At 40.9% G+C, this 22,369-nt stretch overlaps 1 protein-coding gene across 1 annotated transcript; it reads right to left on the reverse strand.

Moving 5' to 3' along the window:
- Window positions 1-571: 571 nt before the first annotated feature.
- On the reverse strand, window positions 572-13,143 carry pfkmb (phosphofructokinase, muscle b). Its single transcript, XM_033625434.2, has 22 exons — window positions 12,814-13,143; window positions 11,490-11,563; window positions 10,891-10,968; window positions 7,828-8,017; window positions 7,477-7,642; window positions 7,343-7,387; window positions 6,347-6,455; window positions 6,149-6,244; window positions 5,974-6,066; window positions 5,728-5,853; window positions 5,516-5,580; window positions 5,357-5,420; window positions 4,648-4,794; window positions 4,492-4,562; window positions 3,245-3,332; window positions 2,956-3,108; window positions 2,705-2,869; window positions 2,563-2,624; window positions 2,355-2,466; window positions 1,365-1,464; window positions 1,171-1,276; window positions 572-808 (listed from the first exon to the last, which is right to left on the reverse strand). The coding sequence occupies exons 1-22, from the start codon at window positions 12,896-12,898 to the stop codon at window positions 667-669; spliced, it is 2,337 nt and encodes a 778-aa protein (XP_033481325.2). The 5' UTR covers window positions 12,899-13,143; the 3' UTR covers window positions 572-666.
- Window positions 13,144-22,369: the final 9,226 nt, after the last annotated feature.

Raw genomic sequence — 22,369 nt, forward strand, 5'->3', positions numbered from 1 at the left:
ATTAATGCCTTAGAGGACACACAAAAGTGTGTACCATTTCCTCATTGGTGCAGTTCTTCCTCTTTGTGATGTAGGGCTTTGAGTTTATTCGGTACAGGTATAAACATCTTTGCCTTGGATGTTAGTTTGCTTCAAGTATACAGTGGCCTTTAGATTCTCCCAATGACCCCTAGCTTGGAGAGGCTAACAGTATCTTTTATATTCTAACATTTCTTTGATGAAACCAAGGTATTGCAATTAATGCTGCATATCAGCATGTTTCAGTATAGTTTTGTGTATGCATTTTATCTGTAGCAACATAAGGATGTTTTGTGTTTCAAACCACTTAGCCCTGGATTCAGTAATGACATGAGGTTGTCCTCTTACAGTCTTTATGTAACCCGCCTCCTGTGCTCTTCCCCATTCCTTCTTTTTCTCTCTTCTCCTCTGTCACTTTATAACTGACCTCGATTGTTGTGGGAGAATGTGAGTCACTCTTGGGCCGATCTGGGGTCAACCCAAGGCTTTTATGACCCTGATGGACTTCACACAGTGTAAATATTTTAATATATATTTAGTAATGTCCCGTGCATTTTGGTGATAAAATGATGATCTTTATTTGTATTGCACTTTTCAGAGACAGATTTACAAAGTGCTTTTAAGAGAAGATGTTCAGGCATAGAAAAGCTACTTTGGAACAACGCCTCTCTTCTTGATGACGTGCTCCATCGCAGTCTTTTCAGAGGTGTCCAGGTTGATCTTGTACTTGGCCAGGATTTTCAGGATGGGCCTCAGCTTTAGCCACCACTGTACCTTTGGAATACGGTGACTGTGGAGGACAAAATTTGTCAATGCACAGAGGAAAGTGAAAACAAAAAGTCTATTAAAGTCTATATAGCCAAAAAATGTATCCAAGATATTTAAATATAAGATAAATTAAGTCTTTCTCTTTTTTTTGAGGCAGAACGACTCCAAACTCCCAACGTGGAGATTTTGACTTTAAAGCTAACACGTTAACATTCACAGGTCTATAAATACACAGTCCACTTGTCGTTATTCCCTTCCTGGTCCTCGTTAGCTCTCAACTCAAAAATAACATTTACTCAAGTTTTAACCCTGGTAAATACAAAACAATGCAGAAGAGAAGAAGAAGCAAGAAAATAAATTGACAGGATAGAAATAAAATCTTACTCAAAGTCAGTCTCATCTTTAAGTTCTGCCAGAGGCTGGAAGACCAAAGATCTCTTCCTCATGCCCAGCATACAGGCTGTATCTGGAGAGTTGGCAAAGATACGACCTGGAGGTTTGGGATTAAAGATAAAGCACACATTAGCACAAGTAGCACGGGATCCATTACACCACAATTGTGTACAACATGTCCTCACCATGTCTGTAGCATTCCTTCAGCTTCTCGGTCAACCATAACACAGACTTGATGCCCATCTTGGTGCCAAAATTCCTGTCGAAGGGACTGGGCGTTCCACCCTAATAACACAGGATAGGTTTCCTTATGTTTGTAAAAACTGAAACTGGAGGCAAATATACAGTCTGCACTAGAGGTCTTCATGGGCCTTCCCATACCCTAGAGCCCGAGACCCAACTTGGGTAAGGGTTCACATTTGAATGGTCAATCAAGTCCAGGTGAGGTCCCACATTATTACTGCTGGTCCTGGGACTGTTTATCATAATGTGTTATACCCAAGTGGATTAGAGAAGACTCGTGGTCAGTGCTGATCATGGGAGAAACACATGAGTACCGTGTGTGTATCTTGGTGATGATTAGGCTGATTTCGGATCAGATCACAAGAGCTAAAGTAAAGTGAAGAAACGTTGAGGAGCAGCGCCACTGAGTTGGAGACAGAGCGGAGGAAAGATGAATAGTGAGCCTGACAGTATTCACAACTTGGATTATTTTACAAAAGACCCTTTTGATTCTATTGATTGTATTGTGATGTATTGTTACTGACTTAAGGAATATAAATGATGAAGGAATGAACACATATTCAGACTTAATGATGTCTTCAAAAGTAGAGGGTCACCATCTTTTTTTTCCAGATACATTAAGATGTTGTATCTGTCATGAAAAACATGTATAGCAGCAACAGTATTTGTCGTAGTACTTTAATTACAGGGTTTGTCAGGTCCATAAAACAGACAGCAGATGCGTCCTGGGCCTCTCTCTTCTCGGACATGCACCAGGTCAGGTCTCTAATATCTCAGGCAAAAACAGGTCGGGTAAATATATATTTTTAAGTTTAAAAAAATTCAGTTGGATCTTTTCCAGGGTCCAATAGGGTTCAGGTCTGACTGTTATGGACCCGTGAAGACCTCTAGCGTGCTCTCAACAAATAGAAGAGCTGTATCTAGTAGCTCACCTGCTGCATATGTCCAAGTACATTCTTCCTGCAGTCAAACACACCCTTGCCCTCCTCTGAGTACAGGTTGAAGATAAAGTCTGTGGTGTAGTTGGCATTGCATTTCTCATTTCTGAAACAGACATAGAATATTGGATGAGGTGAAGCGATAATGAGCTGCAGAGTGTTAATTGTACTAAGAGTAGTGAAGACAGCAGTTCCCACAAACCTCAGAATCAGTCCTCTCTTCACTGTGGTCTTCATCTTCTCCACCAGATGTTCCACATTCACCTACAAACAAATCAACCATCAGACCGCTGATGTATGTCATCAATAAGCTTCCTCCCTTCTGAACATTCATAAGTACAGACCTCCAGGTCATGAATGTTGAAATGATCCTCGTAAATGTAAGCAGCATCAGCTCCGGATGCCAAGCCAGCCATGGTTGCCAGGTAGCCGCAGTATCCGCCCATAGTCTCAACAATGAACACTCTTCTCTTGGTGCCGGCAGAGGACTGTTTGATCCTGTCACATGTCTGGGAAAGGAGAGAGAGGGGAAGAAGAATATAATGATGGTTTTTGAATTGTCTGATGTTTGTTTTGTATTCCATAAGAGTTTTACCATGGTTATAGTGTTAAGTGCAGTGTCGGCGCCGATACTGAAGTCAGATCCGGGAACATTGTTGGAAACAGTAGCAGGAATAATGACAAGTGGAATACAAAGCTCCTCGTACTTCTCTCTAGCCTGGACCATTTCCATACCCCCAACAAATGCCTAATGAAGACAGGATGGAAGAAGGAAGTTAGAAAAATGTCATCTGCAGGCCATGTTTTAGTATAAGGGCTGTGCTAAGATAGGAGTTTTACACCAATACAAAAGAAAACAAAGCCTATGTAATTCAGCTGCTCACCTCAAAGCCTCCAATAATGATCATCGCATGAATGTTGAACTTAGTGATGCTCAGACTGATCTCCTCCATAAACTTACTTGGCAGGCCCCTTTATAAAAGGGAAAGAAATAGAATCATGGTAAAGTCCACATGCTGAATGCAACAAAGGCAACTGTTGCATTGCCTCACATTGCCTATGTCTTTGCAAAAAAGTTGTACTTGAACACACAGCAAAGACTACAGCCAAGAGAAATAACTCTTTATACCAGCAGGTGGCGGTAGACTGTATGTCATTAAAAAAGGGAAACTGGAAGACAGGACGGAATCAAGACACTAGTTAGCTAATTAGCACATCAACAACACAACTTGATGTTGGAAGAACAAAAGACATTTATTGTGCGCTAGCAAACAGTAACGCCAACGCTTACAAACCATTTCTGCCAAACAGCTCAGTGGCTAAAAATATAATATAGCAAGCTTGTTTTGATGTCAAGCCATCTTGACTTTAGCAGTTTGTTTGCTTTCCTTACTTCTGTTACTCTTCTCATGCACCGAGCTGAAATGCCAGTCAGAGTGATTTTACTCACAAATAGGCTCTGCCATCTCTGAAGCCGATTCAACATGGTGAATCAGCCAAAAAAAAAAAAGCTGATGAGGGCCAACGAGGGCCGACTGGTGCCTACGGTGCGGGACACACCGCAAAAACTAGGGCAACAGATGCTCACCGGCGGTCTGACATTGACTGACAGCTGACAGTCGGCTTAGTATGTCAGGGCCCTTACAGGAGCTGTATGCAACATTCAGAGCATATCTATGAATTTGAAAGGTGGGTGAGCTGCCAGACGGTGCTAACTCAAAAACACTGCGAACAATGGCAGCAATGCTGAAAGAGCTAATGGTGTTAGTGGTGGAAATTGAGGGGTGGGTGCTATGCTTCTGTGACGACACTGTCCTTGTACCAGAAGTAACTCTGTATGGGGTAGCCAGTGGGATACACATGCTGGACTCACATACACTAACATGCACATACGGCCAGCACCACAACCGCAGCAACTAGAGGAGCTCGAATTGCAATACACACAGAGGGAGCGTGACTTTATTCTCTGCTCAGGATGCCATTACTCCACCAACCATATCTTTACACAGCCAAAAGTGCTTTGCTGCTATATTAATGTTCTAAATGTTGCATATCGAACCTTTAAAAACACTGAAAACAATGTACTGTTATTATTACTGTACCAATCAATAGGTTTATTGAAGTATCTCACCTCTTTGTGCCCAGGAAGGAGCCCCCCTTTCCAGTCCATCCTGCCACTCCTGACCAACCGATAGGCTCAATCTGTGCAGGGACAGAGTGCGTGCTCTATCAAACTCTGAAAGTAAAAGCGTTCTTGTCTGTTTATGTCTAAATAAGGAGAATTTACCATTCCTTGAGCCAAGCCCTCAAAGCCGTCGTGCACTGCCAGCATCTGGTGGCCCTGGAGGATCCCGATCCTGACAGCCGAACGGACTGCAGCATTCATTCCAGCACACGGAGCTCCCACATTTAATATGGCAATGTTGATATTACTCTGGCATGGGCACATTCACAGAGACATTTTTAAGGAGAAATGTATTTTCCACTTGGAGTTGTTGACTACGAGACAGTTAAAGGGACCTTTTATGCTTTTCCTTATTGTTTTGTCTTATATTGCTCATTATATAGTGTTTTATTTCATTTCAAACCTTTTTATAAGACTTTGGAAATCAGCTGAGGGAGAACCTCATTTTCAATTATGCCAAGCATAAACAAAGACCTAAAAAACAATCATCAAGGAAACCCCTAAACCAATATCTTTACATATGTAAGCAAAGATGCTGAGATACGGAAGACCCAGAATAGCTGTCCAATCAAAGCAGACTGTGCTTTTTTAGAGAGGGCCTTAAAGAGACAAGCACTAAAACGTAGCATCTTAGACAGAGGGTGAATACAGGTGTTCCTGCACAGACAGTATGAGGAAAATGAAGTGTTTTTGAACATTAAAGCATGTAAATGTGTTATAGTATAAACCCAACATAAGAGTATGAACCTGAAAATGAGTATAATAGGTCCCCTTTAATGTACAATAAGACAGTACAACTGCAGTTCCTGACCTTTGTGTCTGGGAGGTGCACGTGAGCCAGCATTTTGTAAGTGTTCCAGTTGTTCTCAAAGCTCCTATTGCCCAGAAGAAAGCAGAAATGTACAGCTTTTTAAAACTCAATAGAGAACTTGGGAATGTCAAATGAATAATGCAAAAGTGCCTGCCTCACTTTCCCCTGAGCTTCACAGCATCTTCAAACCTCCTTTCAGCCATGGCTATAGTGACGTCTTTAGTCTGATATGAGAGAGGGTGAAAAGACAATAAGGAAACTAAGAATTGAATCAGACCAAAGTGTCACTTGTTGAAGTAACGTTCATTTGTCCATGTTGTACAAACTGAAGACAGAGGACTTGTTTGGTATTTGGAAAATATTTAGCTCACCACTTGCACACACTCCATGAGAGGCAGCCTGACAGCCATGTTTCCAGACAAACTGACCACACATGCGGGAGTGTCTGGTGTGGCCTCCAGCAGGGCCATCACAGCCTCCACACCCATCCTGCTGGCCTGAATCATGACAATCAAAGAACAGACACTTGGAGAAGCAGGTAAACTTGTATATAGTTATAAATAAGATTAACTGTTGAATATTTAAGATGTTTATATATGGGACAGTGGTCGTATTACCAGGATTCTGTCAAAGGCAGAGGGGGTTCCTCCTCTCTGGACGTGGCCCAAGATGGTGGTGCGGGTGTCAAAGCCTAACTTCGTTGCTACCAGCTGGACAGAGAGATTATAATCGTATTTCTCATGTGAAGAGTCTGTGTGCGTACTGGTATATTAGAGATCTGCTATTACTGACCTTTTTGACGTCTTCACATGTGATAGCTTTACCGTTTTTGTCAATCGCTCCCTCTGCAACAATGATAATATTCAAACGGGAGCCGCGGCCTCTTTGCTGAGAAGAACAGAGAATACCTTTAAGATGAACAAGCCGACTGTTTTTTAAGAGCTAGATTGGGATTCAGTCATTGAAGAGGATGCAGGACAAAACACTTACATCCATCAGTCTTCTGCACAAATGCTCCTCCCATCCGTCATCTGGGGGCATCTCTGGGATGAACACCCAGTCAGCGCCACAGGCCAGAGCTGTCACTAAAGCCAGGTAACTGTAAGTAAAGCATCATACATTGGCATCTCTTGCAAAACTAAAACGTATTCAAAGATTTCAAATCAGAAATTTGACTTTTGTCATAAAATGAATTCTTGGTAGGATGAATAATCCTCTGAAGTAACATTTAGACCATGGACAATAACACAGTAAATATGTCATCAAACAAACTGCATCATTTCATGATAAGCACCATCTCAGAGGTGGGGCAGAATATTTTTTTTAGGACCAAACGGAGGTGCCATTTGCAGGTAAGTTTAAAGCCTCCTGCTGCTTAAGTGACCAGCTAATTTGCTGATTGTCTAGCTTGATAACTGACGTTAGTAGTGCATTTTCACTGGCTAATGTTTGGTCCCTTGTTCAACAAGCTGAGGTGAAAGACAAGACGTGTTTATGTTTAAGTTGGCTAAATAACAAAGAGACTTTGGTGTTCAAAGTTTGTGGCTCTTGTGTTGTGTATCAGGCTGCTGATACACAGATACGGCAGAGATTTTGACTTTATGCCTGCTCCTGACTAGATGTAGTCTGGACTTATTGAGAAGGCTTAACACCAGATGGTGCAACGGCATAACTATGAGGTCAGACTCAGAACGCCAAGTTATGATTGATTTTACTTTAAGACCAAGTGGAAGCCCTGTTGGTGCCAAAGCATTTTAGCATTGTTATTGTTAACATGTTAGTATGTTGCTGTTAGCATGGCTACGGACTCTTCATCTTTTGAGCTTGAGATTTCAATGTAGTAAATAGGGACATTTCACTTGTTCCTCCCTAGATAGTAGTGTATAACCAGCGGTTTAGCAACTGTATCATATTATTTTACAACCACATACATAAATGAACCTCTATTCCATACCTGCTCACAAAACATACACAGGCTGGACTCACCCACAGTGCCTGCCCATCACCTCCAGGATGAAGGTCCTCTGGTGACTACAGGACAACAGATATCACGTTAAGACTCTTAAAATGACACGGCAAGTCTATCCAATAAATAAATGCATAAACAGTTACATGCATACCTCTGTGCTGTGGTGGTGATGGCATCCACTATTTCTATTATGCGATGCAGTGCAGAGTCCGTGCCGATGGTCATGTCGGTGCCACAGAAGTCATTGTCGATTGAGCCCACCATGCCAACAATATTGAGATGGGAGGAATTCTTGGCCTCAATTGCCGTGATCCTACCTGAGATCACAGGTTAAAATGACAACTCAAATTGGGGCTGAGGTCCGAATTACCAGCATGCCTAGACCAACATTAACTTGTAATATACAGTACGTCAGTACAGAAAGGCAGATATGTGCAAAGAGATATTTTTTATTTGAGGTTGTGTTACTTAGAAAAGTAAATTTTGGGCTCATGTGTCTCACCAGTTTTGACCAGATCTGCCAGCAGCTCACTCCACTCAGTTCTGAACTGGTTGGCACCCGTCAGACTGCCATCACCTCCAATCACACACAGGTTGGTGATGCCCAGCTTGACCAAGTTACAGGCGGCCTTGGTGCGTCCCTCCTTTGTGCGGAAATCCTGACAGCGGGCACTTCCAATAACAGTCCCACCCTGATGTCAGGCAAGAAGGCAGGGTTTCAAACAAGGATCACAAGGGGGCAGATAAGGAGAAGGGGTAGGATTATCTGAAACTTAGGACTGGAGTGGCCATCTGGCAGACTGGGCACTTACCCAGTGGGCGGATGTACCTTTTGGGCTGACACCACTGTCTTTTTTTTGTGTTTTTTGTCTGACTGGCCAATAAAACAGGGGAAACAGACCATTATTTTTATCTAAACTGATACTGGACTGGCAAAAAAGGAGTGCCAAAACGGACAGGCAAAAGACAGGCACGTCAGGCAGGATGGTGTTGTTAGGCCTGGGTGTCCAAAGCTACAGCCCTGAATGTTTTATGAATAGCCTTGGGCCTCTAAAGACCCTTTCAGTTACTTGCTGCTCAGATTAATCTCACTTAGCGGCTTTTGTGGTAGTAACAAAGCGTCTACCCCTCTCCTCTCTTGTCATGCACTTATAGGTAGGAATGTGAGAATGTACATGAGAGAATGTACATACAGATCTATGTGTGTGCATTTGTGTGTATAGATACATACAGTACAGGCCAAAAGTTTGGACACACCTTCTCATTCAATGCGTTTTCTTTATTTTCATGACTATTTACATTGTAGATTCTCACTGAAGGCATCAAAACTATGAATGAACACATGTGGAGTTATGTACTTAACAAAAAAAAGGTGAAATAACTGAAAACATGTTTTATATTCTAGTTTCTTCAAAATAGCCACCCTTTGCTCTGATTACTGCTTTGCACACTCTTGGCATTCTCTCGATGAGCTTCAAGAGGTAGTCACCTGAAATGGTTTCCACTTCACAGGTGTGCCTTATCAGGGTTAATTAGTGGAATTTCTTGCTTTATCAATGGGGTTGGGACCATCAGTTGTGTTGTGCAGAAGTCAGGTTAATACACAGCCGACAGCCCTATTGGACAACTGTTAAAATTCATATTATGGCAAGAACCAATCAGCTAACTAAAGAAAAACGAGTGGCCATCATTACTTTAAGAAATGAAGGTCAGTCAGTCTGGAAAATTGCAAAAACTTTAAATGTGTCCCCAAGTGGAGTCGCAAAAACCATCAAGCGCTACAACGAAACTGGCACACATGAGGACCGACCCAGGAAAGGAAGACCAAGAGTCACCTCTGCTTCTGAGGATAAGTTCATCCGAGTCACCAGCCTCAGAAATCGCAAGTTAACAGCAGCTCAGATCAGAGACCAGATGAATGCCACACAGAGTTCTAGCAGCAGACCCATCTCTAGAACAACTGTTAAGAGGAGACTGCGCGAATCAGGCCTTCATGGTCAAATAGCTGCTAGGAAACCACTGCTAAGGAGAGGCAACAAGCAGAAGAGATTTGTTTGGGCCAAGAAACACAAGGAATGGACATTAGACCGGTGGAAATCTGTGCTTTGGTCTGATGAGTCCAAATTTGAGATCTTTGGTTCCAACCGCCGTGTCTTTGTGAGACGCAGAAAAGGTGAACGGATGGATTCCACATGCCTGGTTCCCACTGTGAAGCATGGAGGAGGAGGTGTGATGGTGTGGGGGTGTTTTGCTGGTGACACTGTTGGGGATTTATTCAAAATTGAAGGCACACTGAACCAGCATGGCTACCACAGCATCCTGCAGCGACATGCCATCCCATCCGGTTTGCGTTTAGTTGGACCATCATTTATTTTTCAACAGGACAATGACCCCAAACACACCTCCAGGCTGTGTAAGGGCTATTTGACCAAGAAGGAGAGTGATGGAGTGCTGTGGCAGATGACCTGGCCTCCACAGTCACCGGACCTGAACCCAATCGAGATGGTTTGGGGTGAGCTGGACCGCAGAGTGAAGGCAAAGGGGCCAACAAGTGCTAAACACCTCTGGGAACTCCTTCAAGACTGTTGGAAAACCATTTCAGGTGACTACCTCTTGAAGCTCATCGAGAGAATGTCAAGAGTGTGCAAAGCAGTAATCAGAGCAAAGGGTGGCTATTTTGAAGAAACTAGAATATAAAACATGTTTTCAGTTATTTCACCTTTTTTTGTTAAGTACATAACTCCACATGTGTTCATTCATAGTTTTGATGCCTTCAGTGAGAATCTACAATGTAAATAGTCATGAAAATAAAGAAAACGCATTGAATGAGAAGGTGTGTCCAAACTTTTGGCCTGTACTGTACATGTATACAGTACATATTTTTATTATATATAATATCATAGGAATAGATTTTGGGGGACACAGGGAAAAGGATATTTAGACTATGTGCATTTTCCCCCTAATAAAAACGTAAAAGTAGCAGAGGACTTTTGTTTCAACTGACTGCTAAAGCGCAACCTGAAAAGCAACGGTTACAATCTGCATGAATTTAAAGACAAAGCAACGATGCACAGTTGAAAATGAAATTACATCTCCACCATTACTTGATGAGTAAAGGGCACAAATCGGTGTTTAAAAATTCACCAGAATGCAGGAAATGAAATGTTTGATGTTCAAAATCTCTCCCAGACCCCCTGCTTAATATGTGCCCCCCAAATGTAAAAGAAAATAATATATGATTGACATTTATGTGATCTCACATTTGTGTGATTGATTGTGAAAGCCCAGGCTGGGCCAAAATACCAGGGCCAATTTTTTCTCCAAGTCCAGGCCTGCTGAAACCTAAGCACTCATGTCTGTTAAGTGTTAAGCTATTTAAATGAACTTTAGCATTCAAGTGACCTTTTATGACACTAATCTGACCTACAGAACTGCAGTGTAAAGGTTTAAGAGCTGCTAAATTTACACGGATCATCCACCCCCTTCACTGATCATAAGTTAAAAACAGAGTCGTGTTAAAGAACATGCAGATTATATGTTTTTGCATCTTTGTGCTTGTTCTCACCAGTTGTAGCATCATTGACACACTCTCCCAAGTAGCAGGGCAAATATGGTCTCCTCCATCCACCAGACCCTGGTAACCCTGTCAACAAAAACAAAATACCACCTCCTTGAACAGGGGTCATTGCTGGGAAGAAGCTCCAGGCTTAATTATCCGGGCATATTTATACTCTGACATGTGCATGTTATTTCAGTCCAACAAGTGGTGTGTTAATTATATTGGGGATTTGCTGATTATTTATAGGCAATGTGGATTTTGTGTGATTGGCAGAGGAATACTGCTGAAAACAATTGGTTGGTCAAAAGAAAATCGTGTGACTGATGAATTGCTTACACAAAAATGGCAAACATTTACTGGTTCCAGCCTCTCAGCTGTGCGTATTTGTCATTTTTTCTGTTCATATTATTGTAATTTGAAGAACTGTTGGGGTTTTGGATTGTCGGACAGACAGTTCATGCAAACACAAGATAGCACCTGGAGCTGTGGCAACTTGATGGTGGGCATGATGGTGACCTTTTTTTTTGTTTGTTTCAGTTTTGACATTGTTCAGATTAAATGATTTATTGCATAATCAAAACAAAAAATTCAAGAGCAGCACTTACCTCATGGACGAAATACACCTTGGCTCCAGTGTAAAGTCCCACTCGAACTGTGGCCCTCACAGCTGCGTTCATACCTGTAGGCATAGTGTGTGTGTGCACATTAGCCTTTATAATTATATGAGGACCTCACACAGGTGGAGAAAGAGTGATTGAATGGAATAATGGGAAAATGGTGGTAAAGTTGTCAAACAGTACTTTATTTTATTTGACTGAACGTTCATTGTTGGTAAGAGTTAAGTTGTCAGTGATAGTGGGGAGCTTGTATTGCAAGAAAGGAAACTGGGCTTCTGCCTGCAGTCTGAACAGCAAGTGGGTCGCTTAAAGGACAAGATGTGGATAGATTAACCTTCATGGTGCCAAAAGCATCTCCACTTACAGTGTAAAGAAGGAGAAGGGAGAGAGGAAGTAAAGGAAGACCCTCTCAGTCTCACCTCACTACTTTACAAATACATGACGGAAAGGTCATGCCTCTAAAATTAGCCCTCGTGGCAGCATTAGAGAGAGGAATAAGGAACAGAGGAAGAAATTTGGACTAAAGGACTAATAGATATCAAGGAGACTAACAAGGTAAGGTTTAATCAGAACTATGTATTTTGGAGAGGAGAAAAAGAAGAAGGGTGGAGGTTAGCAAGCTGTGCAGTTTTGTATTTACACACTTGCCCTTAAGTCTCATAAAGTTCAGAGAGGCAGAAAAACAGACAGATAGATAGCTCACTGTCTCACATGCTCGGACTCCAGGGTTGTGTGGGGTCAGTGAAAGGTCACGGTGGAGTTATTCCTCATCAAGTTAAAGGTCAGAGGAGAGGCTGTCTCAGTCTGTGGTCGTAGCAGCTTTAGCTGAAGGAATTCATGCTGCCCTTTTCCATAAGTTAGCTCAATGAGATAGATAGCTGAGATAGCTCTATCGCAAGAACGAGGTCATTAAAGTATTATGATCACTAATGAAATAAAAATCAAGAGTTGTCAAATTTGATATAAACAGGAGCTGCAATCATGCATGACTGAAAATGACAGTGAAAAGGGGCTAGACTTCTGGCAAAAAGCAGGAGTTACTTCAGGTGCAAAAAGAATTTTAGCACAGATCCTACACAGTGGAGATATATGTATGCACTTTTCCAAGACAACCACTGACTATTCAAGAGACATCAAATCCAGTATTTCTAGGTTTCTGACTCACTACACGTCAAACCCTGCTGTTGAGTTACTAAGTAGTGGCTTCCCACACACCAGATCCTCTCAACCACCTGCTGAGGCAAACAAACAGCAGACACGCTCTGACTTGGCAGTCCACACCCACATACCACCCTGGAAACACTTCACATACCCTGAGCATCGCCTCCCGAGGTCAGCACGGCGATCGCCCGACCCACTCCCATCTTGGTGGGGTCGATGGTAGCCGTTTGTGCCATGGTCCTGGAGCTGAAGCCGGCTGGGGGAAAGAGGCCTTGAGAGTAAAAATCCTGCTGTACTGTGTGGAGTACGAGCAGCGTCTCACCTCTAACTCAGCCTGCCTGTTACGGAAAGTAATACCAGTTGCAGAGTGCACTGCATAACTACCCTCTTGGCAGACATGAAGACACACATAGTTGCACATACATATTTAGATGCATGCACGTACGCACGTACGCACACACACACACACACACACACACACGTGTGCACAGTGCCTATTAAAAGTATTCAACGCCCCTCATCTCCCACCTCCTCTGTCATTTTTCATATTTTATTTTACAAGATTGAATCAGAGTGGATATTATTAGGCTTTTTCACACTTCTCACAAATGCAAATATCTAGAAATTTATATAAATGAAGTTCAAATAAAATGCACTGCACTGAATTATAGACTATGAAGATTTTAAGATGCATGGGGACCATAGGTGAACAGCAGTCCACAGTGACCATTGCAGGGCATTAATATTGCTATTTTTAATCCTCCCCCATTTATCTTATGAGCTTTACATTTGGGGACTTTGTCATGCTGGAAAATGAATCTTCCTGATTCAACTTGTCTTGAAGCAGCAGGTTTCCTCCTGGATTTCTATGACTCTATCTGTTTCAGGAAAATAACCTGCTCTTGATTTTCACGAAAGGACATGAAAGGTGCTATATATATATTTTCAAATATAAAAAAGTGTACTTAAATTTTGTTACATCTTCGTCCTTGGTATGTTTTGGTATCTTTATCACAGGTTTGTTTAAAATCTTTCCTCATCTTCATTATGTGCTCTTTGCCAAAAAATAAGTGGCTGTTGGACCTTTTAGATGAAGCTGTTGAAGCACATGTCATAACTTGGTTGCACCTCCATTCAGGGACATCAAATGGTTGTCGTGGTGGTGAGTGTGTGTGTGTGTGTGTGTGTGTGTGTGTGTGTGTGTGCTGTATGTTTGCATGTGTGTGGTGGGGCCCTTGTCTCCATTCTGCATGCTTAAAACAATGGATCGATTTAGATGTGTCATAGTGAAGCGGGTGAACACTTATGCAATACATTGTGTTTTGTAGCACTTCAGTTCCATTTTATTTTTAACATGAAAGTGGGTTTTTGGATGATCGGCATCACAATTTTTTATTAACATCCACTGTGATTTAGTGCTGTAGCTATATCTCTGTTATCTGTACTTTACTATCTGTCACAGCTACTGCAGATACAAATCAAACAAATATAAACATGCTTTTTGGCAGCATTATTAATTAAATTATGGTGAGATAATGACTTTTAGGTCCTCTCCTACCACTGGCCTCATGGGGACACTACATATTCAAACTGATAGCAATAGTCGAGCAGCCGAGCTTACCAGCATCCCTCGGTGGATTAGAGCTCATGGTCGTCTTGTTTTCACGTTCAGATGCAGAGAGGTCATCACCACCTGAGGAGCGAGAACCATGACACATTACCCAGCATGTGGCTCAACTGTACTGTTATGTGACCATGCTGTGATACATCAGCTTTTATTACAGAAAACCTTTCATAAGGCACTCCACTGTACAAAGCAACTCACTCACATGATGGACCTTTTCTACAAAAGACAGCGTGCTCAAGCATTATTCCTCAGCATTTTCAAGCATCTGTGATCGCCATGTAACATCCTCTGTCTGTACATGGCAGGTTAATTTACTCCCACTGGCCTTGTCGTGTTTTTTGCTGTGAACTGCAGCTAATAGGCTGGTGACTGAGGTATACATACAGAGGAAAAAGCACATAACCATACTCTTTATTCTAACAAAGAAACAAACAGTCTCCTCTGACTCCAGCAGGTCACATATACGTCCAGCTCAATAAAGATAAATGCATTTCTCACTAAAAGATGAAATTGGCTGCACACAAACAAGACTGCTGGGTATTGTAAATGGATGCCTCCTGCTCACAAAGCCTATAATTCAGACAACTATTTGTACTTGTTTGTAATTTCTTCATGTAAGTAATTTGTGTATGGAGGAAAATCTAACCCCCATGATGCAACTGTCAGTTACTTTTTAATTGACTCCCCGTCCAATAGCAGGCACATTATACTGTGTTAGTCCGCTATTCATGTCTGGAATTATGAATCAGTTGAGTAATTAGATACAGCAGTACTACACCTCGATGTGGGTATGAGCCTGTGTGTGTGTCTGGAGGGTTTTGTGACTATTAAAGTATTTGTACAGTCACTGCAAATGAAGCTGATTTAATTTAAGTGCCAGCAATGTAGAAGTAATTACTTTATTTTCTGTCTCCTAATCAAGTATATCAGTGCATATTATAGTAGCAGCTGAACATAAACAATATAAAATCAAATTTAGGTAACAGCACAATGTGGTCATTAATTGATAATATGTCTGTATAAGTTGATTAAAAATGGAAAAAAGAATCAATGGGACAGCAGTGCGGGTGGGAGGCGTGTCGGTTGTAGGCAGCTCACTGGAGTTGTCTTTAAATAGATACAAGATGTCTGGATGCAGACACATTGCTGCTATCTATAAAACACACAGGAGCCCCTCCCCTTTTTTACCGCCATTACTGTGAAACTGCAGAGTCATCCCAACAACTGGCCATGTAAAATTGGTCATAACTGTGTGTTTAAGACCTCTTAAATATACAGTATGACAACTAACCAACAAAAAGGGCATGGTGCAGTAAAAGTTTCCATAAGCAAATGCAACTTGTTGACAACAGGGACAATAACATTCAAATATAAAAGGTGCACAGACCGAAATGACTCATCACAAACAAACACACAAATACCCACACTGAATTCATACCTTGATTTTTCTTCCTGAGCCAGAGCAGCAGGCAGACCAGCAGTGTGACAGAGAGGAGCCACTGGGCTGAGAGGACGCCCGGGTACCACATCTCTCCTCTGTAGGAACCATTCTGCATCTGATCTATATTAATAGCTTTGATATCACTGTTGCATTGTGCATCGCTAAACCATGGCGGGTAATCAGATACAATCCACCAGTGTCTGTACTAATCGGAGAGCAGTAGTGCTGAGGGATGTGACACAGCAAACTGAACCTCTAAACTGTAATAGTACAGTATTGTAAGTGGTGTTGATATTTAAGATTTTGGACTCATTTAAAAGCACATGCCCTGCCCACAGCACTGACAGTCCTTATAACTTGGTGCAGGTGATGGCAGTCTAAATAAAAAGAAGAAGCAATTCATCTTGTTTGTGGTGCATCTACTTATTTACCACTGAAGATTTTGGCTTTATGTGACACAGTGAAACACAACATACCTACACCTTGTCCTCAATTACACATCACCAATATTTTTATTACTATGGGAATAGTAGTATCATAAGTAGTAAATCTAACACTATTTTATTTTCAGTTGTTTTACTTATATCACGATACTATATTTCTATACTGCTTTTATTGTGCTTTTCTTTATTCATTTTTTCTTATGAAGCTCAGCGTAACTTCAATCAGGAAGATTTTCTTTGTGCTCATTCACTCACAACTCTCTCTCACTCCATCCCACTCCCACTGCTTCCTCTAATCAGCTGACTATGGGTGTTCACTCTTCTAGTTATCCAATCAAACTCTCTTTTCTGCTGCTGTCAGCCATCATTTTAGGCAGAATCTTGCCCTCCTCTACCCCGTTCACCTCCAGCCATTGTATCCAGAGTCCAGGACAAGCTCTACTCATTCAGATCATCAGCATTTCTCCAACTTCCTCTCATCGCATCTTCACCACCTCTACCACCACCAGCGTCTAGACCCCAGGGGGGTTCCCTATTTGACTTTGGATTCATCACCCTCCTTAAATCAATCTCTCAATCTCCACGGGGTCTAATCCAATCTAATTCTGTCTTTTCCTTTAGGAGCCCCTGAAATTTGGTGAGGCCTTCTCAGGCTGCAGTTCAACTCACATCTTTACATTAGTGATACTTGTGTGTTTTTTGCACATCTGACCAAGATGGACTACACCATTTCACAATACCAATGGGGAGTGGAAGCATTAGATGGCATGTGAAAATATTATATACTTTGTTATATTATTATGTATACTATGTCTATAGTATAAGATATTGAAATGTATATGATGTAATGTATAAAGTTTTGATTTACATTCATTCATTAATGGCTGTATTTGTCCATACAATCAAATATACAAATATACACAAATATATATATATTTTTTCAATACTTTATTTTTTTCCACCCAGTGTTTATACATACAGAGGGTAAAACGGACAAACAGACAAACAAACAAACAGAAAAAAAAATAAAAAATAAAAAATAAGATAAAAATAAAGCAAAATTACAACGGCTGCAACAACCACATCTTAATTCATCCCTGTGTCATAATAGCTTGACCGCTTATGCCATCTTTTTTCAAATACACAAATATAATTGGCAGACATATGATCAGGCTAAATTTACCATGAGTGGTCTTTGTATTATTCCCATATCAGTCTGTCATATTCAAGGAATAAGTAACCCCCTAAAAAAACATTTGTATATCAGTTACTCACCCTTTGTTACGTTGAACTTGTGAAGAAAACATATTTCTCGCCTGCCTCCGTGGTGAATGAAGAATTAAAACATGGGAGAAATTCATGACTGTATAAACTATATCAAAATATCCATTGACAAACTCTCACACAACTTGTGCACTATACCAGTTGTATGATTGATCAGTACTTCCCAAACAGACGGCCCTTATCGACAGGGAACTTAAGTAAAAATGAAACCTTATCTATGCTCTCATCAAAGCCAGACTCTACTGACAAAAGCAGTAATTTTACCTTGCTGAACATGAGAGCTGTTGGTCTCTGCCTCAGTCTATAATTGGCTTCTACTATTGTGTGACTTTGGTGTTTTAAAGGGCTAGATCATATTTCGCAAAGTCACATAATGAGACATGACACACATACTGTAATGATCAATTGGGGTTTGAAGTATATCGTTAACACTCCCTACTGTTTATTCATCTATGATTTATTAACACTATGCCTCACGACTATATTATCAGCTTTTGTTAAAAAATGATGTGAACTCCACTACTGTATCTCTCCACAAACAGTGAGCGTGACAGTATACATGTGGCTGTGTGACATGATATGGGGTCAGTGTTTATTTAAATCGCTGCTGAGTCACACTGCAGCCACTCCACAGCCACTCCACAGACAGTCAGCAGACTGTCAGCTATGTGGCAGCGTGGCTCTGGCACTGGAGTGACTATAATGCCAGAGCAGGCTGAGATTACAATGCTGAGGCACAGGCAGCCTGACAATGTGGAAGCACACAGACACTTCTTGCACGCTATATACACACATTTACAGTATATCTGAGTGCAAGAACCCTCACTGACAAAATGCACAGCTGAGGCCCTAATCTTTAACGTGGACCTACATGTACCATGCATGTAAAGGAAATGAAATCTACAGAGCGGTGCAATCATTTCTAAGATTGCCTGTTGATATTAGACTTGTCATGACCTGGACTGGAACTCAACAGCAGAGTAAGGAGAAAAATGTAATTCTGCAAACAATGGATCCTCTGGGTCTTTATAAAAGTCAGAATCATATCAACACATAAAAAGTATTATACTGACCATCTAATGGAATAAAATACAAGATTGAAATTGATGAGTCATAGTAGGTACTAGGGTTGAAAGCTCTGTCCAATCTCTTCCTCTAACTTTAACCTGTTTGGAGGTGGAAATAGTTGGTGGTTAGAGCTCTTTCACCATTAATATGACCTTTGACCTCTTCCCTAATCCTAAACTGTTTGGATATGGTAACAGTCAACTGTTGGAGCTCTTTCACTCTAACCTTAACTGAGACTTCTTCTCATGATTTTAACCTGTTTAGAGAGCTCGGTCTCACTCCGAAGTCATCAAAAACCAACGAAAAAAGGCGTTCTTTAACGTCGGCATAATATGTGACCAGTTGCCAGCGCCTGGTGGCAGCACGGGGTAACACGGCAGGACAAGGATGAAAGTTAAGACGATGAAAGTCTGAGTGGGACAGGTGGAGGGGTGGTGGATGGGTCCAGCCAACACTGATTTTCACCTGAGAGAGCGGTGTCCGTATCCGGTAAGATTATAAAGCCAAACGTTGTTCTTTTTTCATAAAGCTAACCACGTGTGTTTGTTGTTGAAGGAAAAAAAAAAGTAAATTCACCGTGTTGTACTGACGTAGTGCCTTTATTTTGAAAGAGACTGTATGTAAATAGTAAATTTCCTGTGAAAACAGAAGTGTGTCTTGAAAGAAGACAATGCATGTAACAGGCAGAACTTGACACGGTGTCCTAGAACGTCAACAACCAACGCACCCAGGGAACGTTGTATGTGGACATGGAGAGTCCATTACCAAACATAATACGTGACAAGGCCGAAGTGAGAATGTGTTGGTTTAGAGATGGTAACAGTCAAAAACTACTGACTTCCTAATCCTACAATGTTTTTCTTTTATATTCTTTTACTGGCTTAAATATTTACTTGACTAATTTTCATGATTTAATTATTTTTATATATTTACTGCTGAGATATGTTTAAGATTTGTTCTTCATACAAAAAGACTATCATCATCCAGATTAAGACCTGTGACAGTACGATTGCATGACTCACAGTCATGATTGCAGTCCCCTAACCTAACACCAAATCTTAACTCTCAAGCTGCCCTTTGACAAAGTGAGAACTGGTCAGTGTCCTCACTCACCAGGTCTAACATTAAAATTGGTCCTCACAGGGAAAGAGTGCATAAGTGGAAGAAGTATTCGGATCCTTTATTTAAGTGAAAGTACAAATAACATCCATTCATCCATTATCTGTAACTACTTATCCTTTACAGGGCTGTGTACTGCGATACTGGGCGAGAGACAGGGTATAAATTCAAGAGGTCAACAGCCAATCACAGGGTTAATACTACCACACTGTAAAAATACTCCACTATAGGTGGAAGTCCTGCATTCAAAACCTTACTTTAATAAATAAGTATCTAAGTATCACCAGCAACATGTACCTCTGTACTTGCATCATATTCTATAAGAGTGGCATATGTTTGTAGAGTGGCTGTCCTGTGAGAACCATGTAGCTATATCTAAAAAAAAAAATCAGCTTTTCATGGTGTCAGAAAAACAGCCCTGTTTTCAGCTTTGTGACGATGCATTTTCCATCTGATCCAAGAGGGTTGTAGGGAGATGGTTTTGACTCAGTAGCAAGGGTATGAAAAATAATAATATAAAAAAGTTGCTGAAGCTGTGGGACAAATGTAGTTCAGTTAAAAATACAATATTTACCATTGAGCTGAATAAAAGTAGAAAAATAAAACTGAACCTTGAATTTGTACCTAAGTACAGCACTTGAATAAATGTACTTAGTTACATTCCTCCACTGTATACACCCAAACAAGCACTAGCATCGTGATAGTTAAAAGGCTTTGCTATTGGTGTGATTCATCAGCTCGTGTCATGACTCTCCGTTAACACCACCCTTTCCCACCAGCAGAATGACCTCTGGAGCAGATACATCACTGTGGACAAAGGGCAGCATGTCATAAACACACGTCTCAGGTGGGGTTTGTTTGTGCAGCATCTTTCCAATACTGTGTGCCCCTGGTGGGGTTGAGCGACGTGTAGCCCTCTCTTGAGGCAAACCCCTGATCGATAGCACCATTTCCAGGTAATCCCCCCTCCTGTCTTCCCGGACAGTATCAAGTAACACTCGCACAGCCTGTAATAAACCATATGGATCAATACAACACCAGTTCAACACAAAACACTTCCACCTCAGCTAATGCAGTGAAATGTGGACTGGATATTGTTACAATCTGACCCCTCGCTGTCTCCAATTATGTGACACATACAGTAAGTAATTAGATCATGCTGTGTGAAAGAGAATGGGGTTGTAAGACAATGACTTATGGCAACACAGTTCTCAATGATTGCAAAATGGTTTCCATTGGGAACGTGTAATTCAAATTTGCATAAAGAAACTGCTGTGACATTTAGAATATGAAGCTGCATATTTAACATTACATTACAAAACCTTTTTCTAATGACTTCTACACTTCTTTGTCTTCCTCTTTCTACCTACTTAACAAACTGTTACAAGTGTTTTCTGTCCTTTCCTCACTTTTCCTTGCCAGTCCTCCTCACACATGCACTCTAACACACAATTGCACACAGACTACATGACTACATGGTTTTGTGCAGAGATAATTTCAACTCCCTTTATTGTTAAGGTGAGGTTTCTTAAATAAATTCATTTGCCAGTTCTTTCTTAATTCCCTATTTATGTTTTATTCCACATGCTACAACTTGGGAGAGTCACATGCTATGGCTGCAGCAGACAGTTGTGAGTTAGTATCTCAGTCTCTTTAAAAATCGCTAAGACAGAATGATTATACTGGATCACCTTGGTGCGTAAATTCAGTCTAGGACAGGGTTGCACAACGTGGTTTTTCAGGAGGGCACATTTGTAAAATGACAGGAGGCCACCAGTCAGTTAATAATCAATATATAATATATAATATACAATATAAAATGATGAGCCCAGAGCTCTGTCAAGAAGTCCACAGGACCCCCCTTGCCACCCAGGAACCTACTGCAGGCCAGATTTGTCCCAGATGGCCGTAAATCACTGGTCTAGGATCTTTGTCTAAGAGCTGAATTAGTAGCTATTGATTAGTTGATTAAATAAAAGATCAATTGCATGATTTTTCATATAATTCCAACTTCTCGAATATGAAAATTTACCGTCTTCTGTGACAGTAAAGTGAATATCTTAAAACAAGCAGTTTGAATACGCCACCATGGGCTTTATAGACCCAACAATCAATGTATTAATCACTCAGCAGCTCAGCACTCTGTAAAGTGTGCAACAATTTATTCATTTATTTATTTCATGTGTAATAATTTGAGGCATTCAAGGCATATGTTGGCACTGCTTGTGCTGCGTATGTGTGAATGCGTGTACGTGCAGTGTGTGTGTGTGTGTGTGTGTGTGTGTGTGTGTGTTTAGAGTATAGATGAATGATAACCTATCCCCTCTTTATTCTGTGCATCGAATTTCATTGTATTTATTTACAATGACAATAAAAAGGAATTGAATTGACAATGACTGACAGAATATTCCATAATGAGAATATAGTAGGTTCTTAGTTCTGTCTAAGACTAACTATATAATAAAGCCAAAATGCCAATTTGACTAAAAATTAATTAATAATATTATTAAACACATTGCAACATAAATGCCATTGTACAAGTGGAAACTGAAAAACAGTTATGAAATCCATTATTTTGCTGAAGATCTCAATTTAAAATACCAAAAAGATATCAACATTACAAGAATAAATAAAACAAGTCTGTTCTGACTTGGCATTGCTTCCATGGGACTAAAACTGATGTTAAAAAGTAATCAGAATCTTCAATACAAATTCTGACTAAACC

Source organism: Epinephelus lanceolatus, chromosome 1 (assembly GCF_041903045.1).
Source record: "Epinephelus lanceolatus isolate andai-2023 chromosome 1, ASM4190304v1, whole genome shotgun sequence".
Lineage (NCBI taxonomy): Eukaryota > Metazoa > Chordata > Actinopteri > Perciformes > Serranidae > Epinephelus > Epinephelus lanceolatus.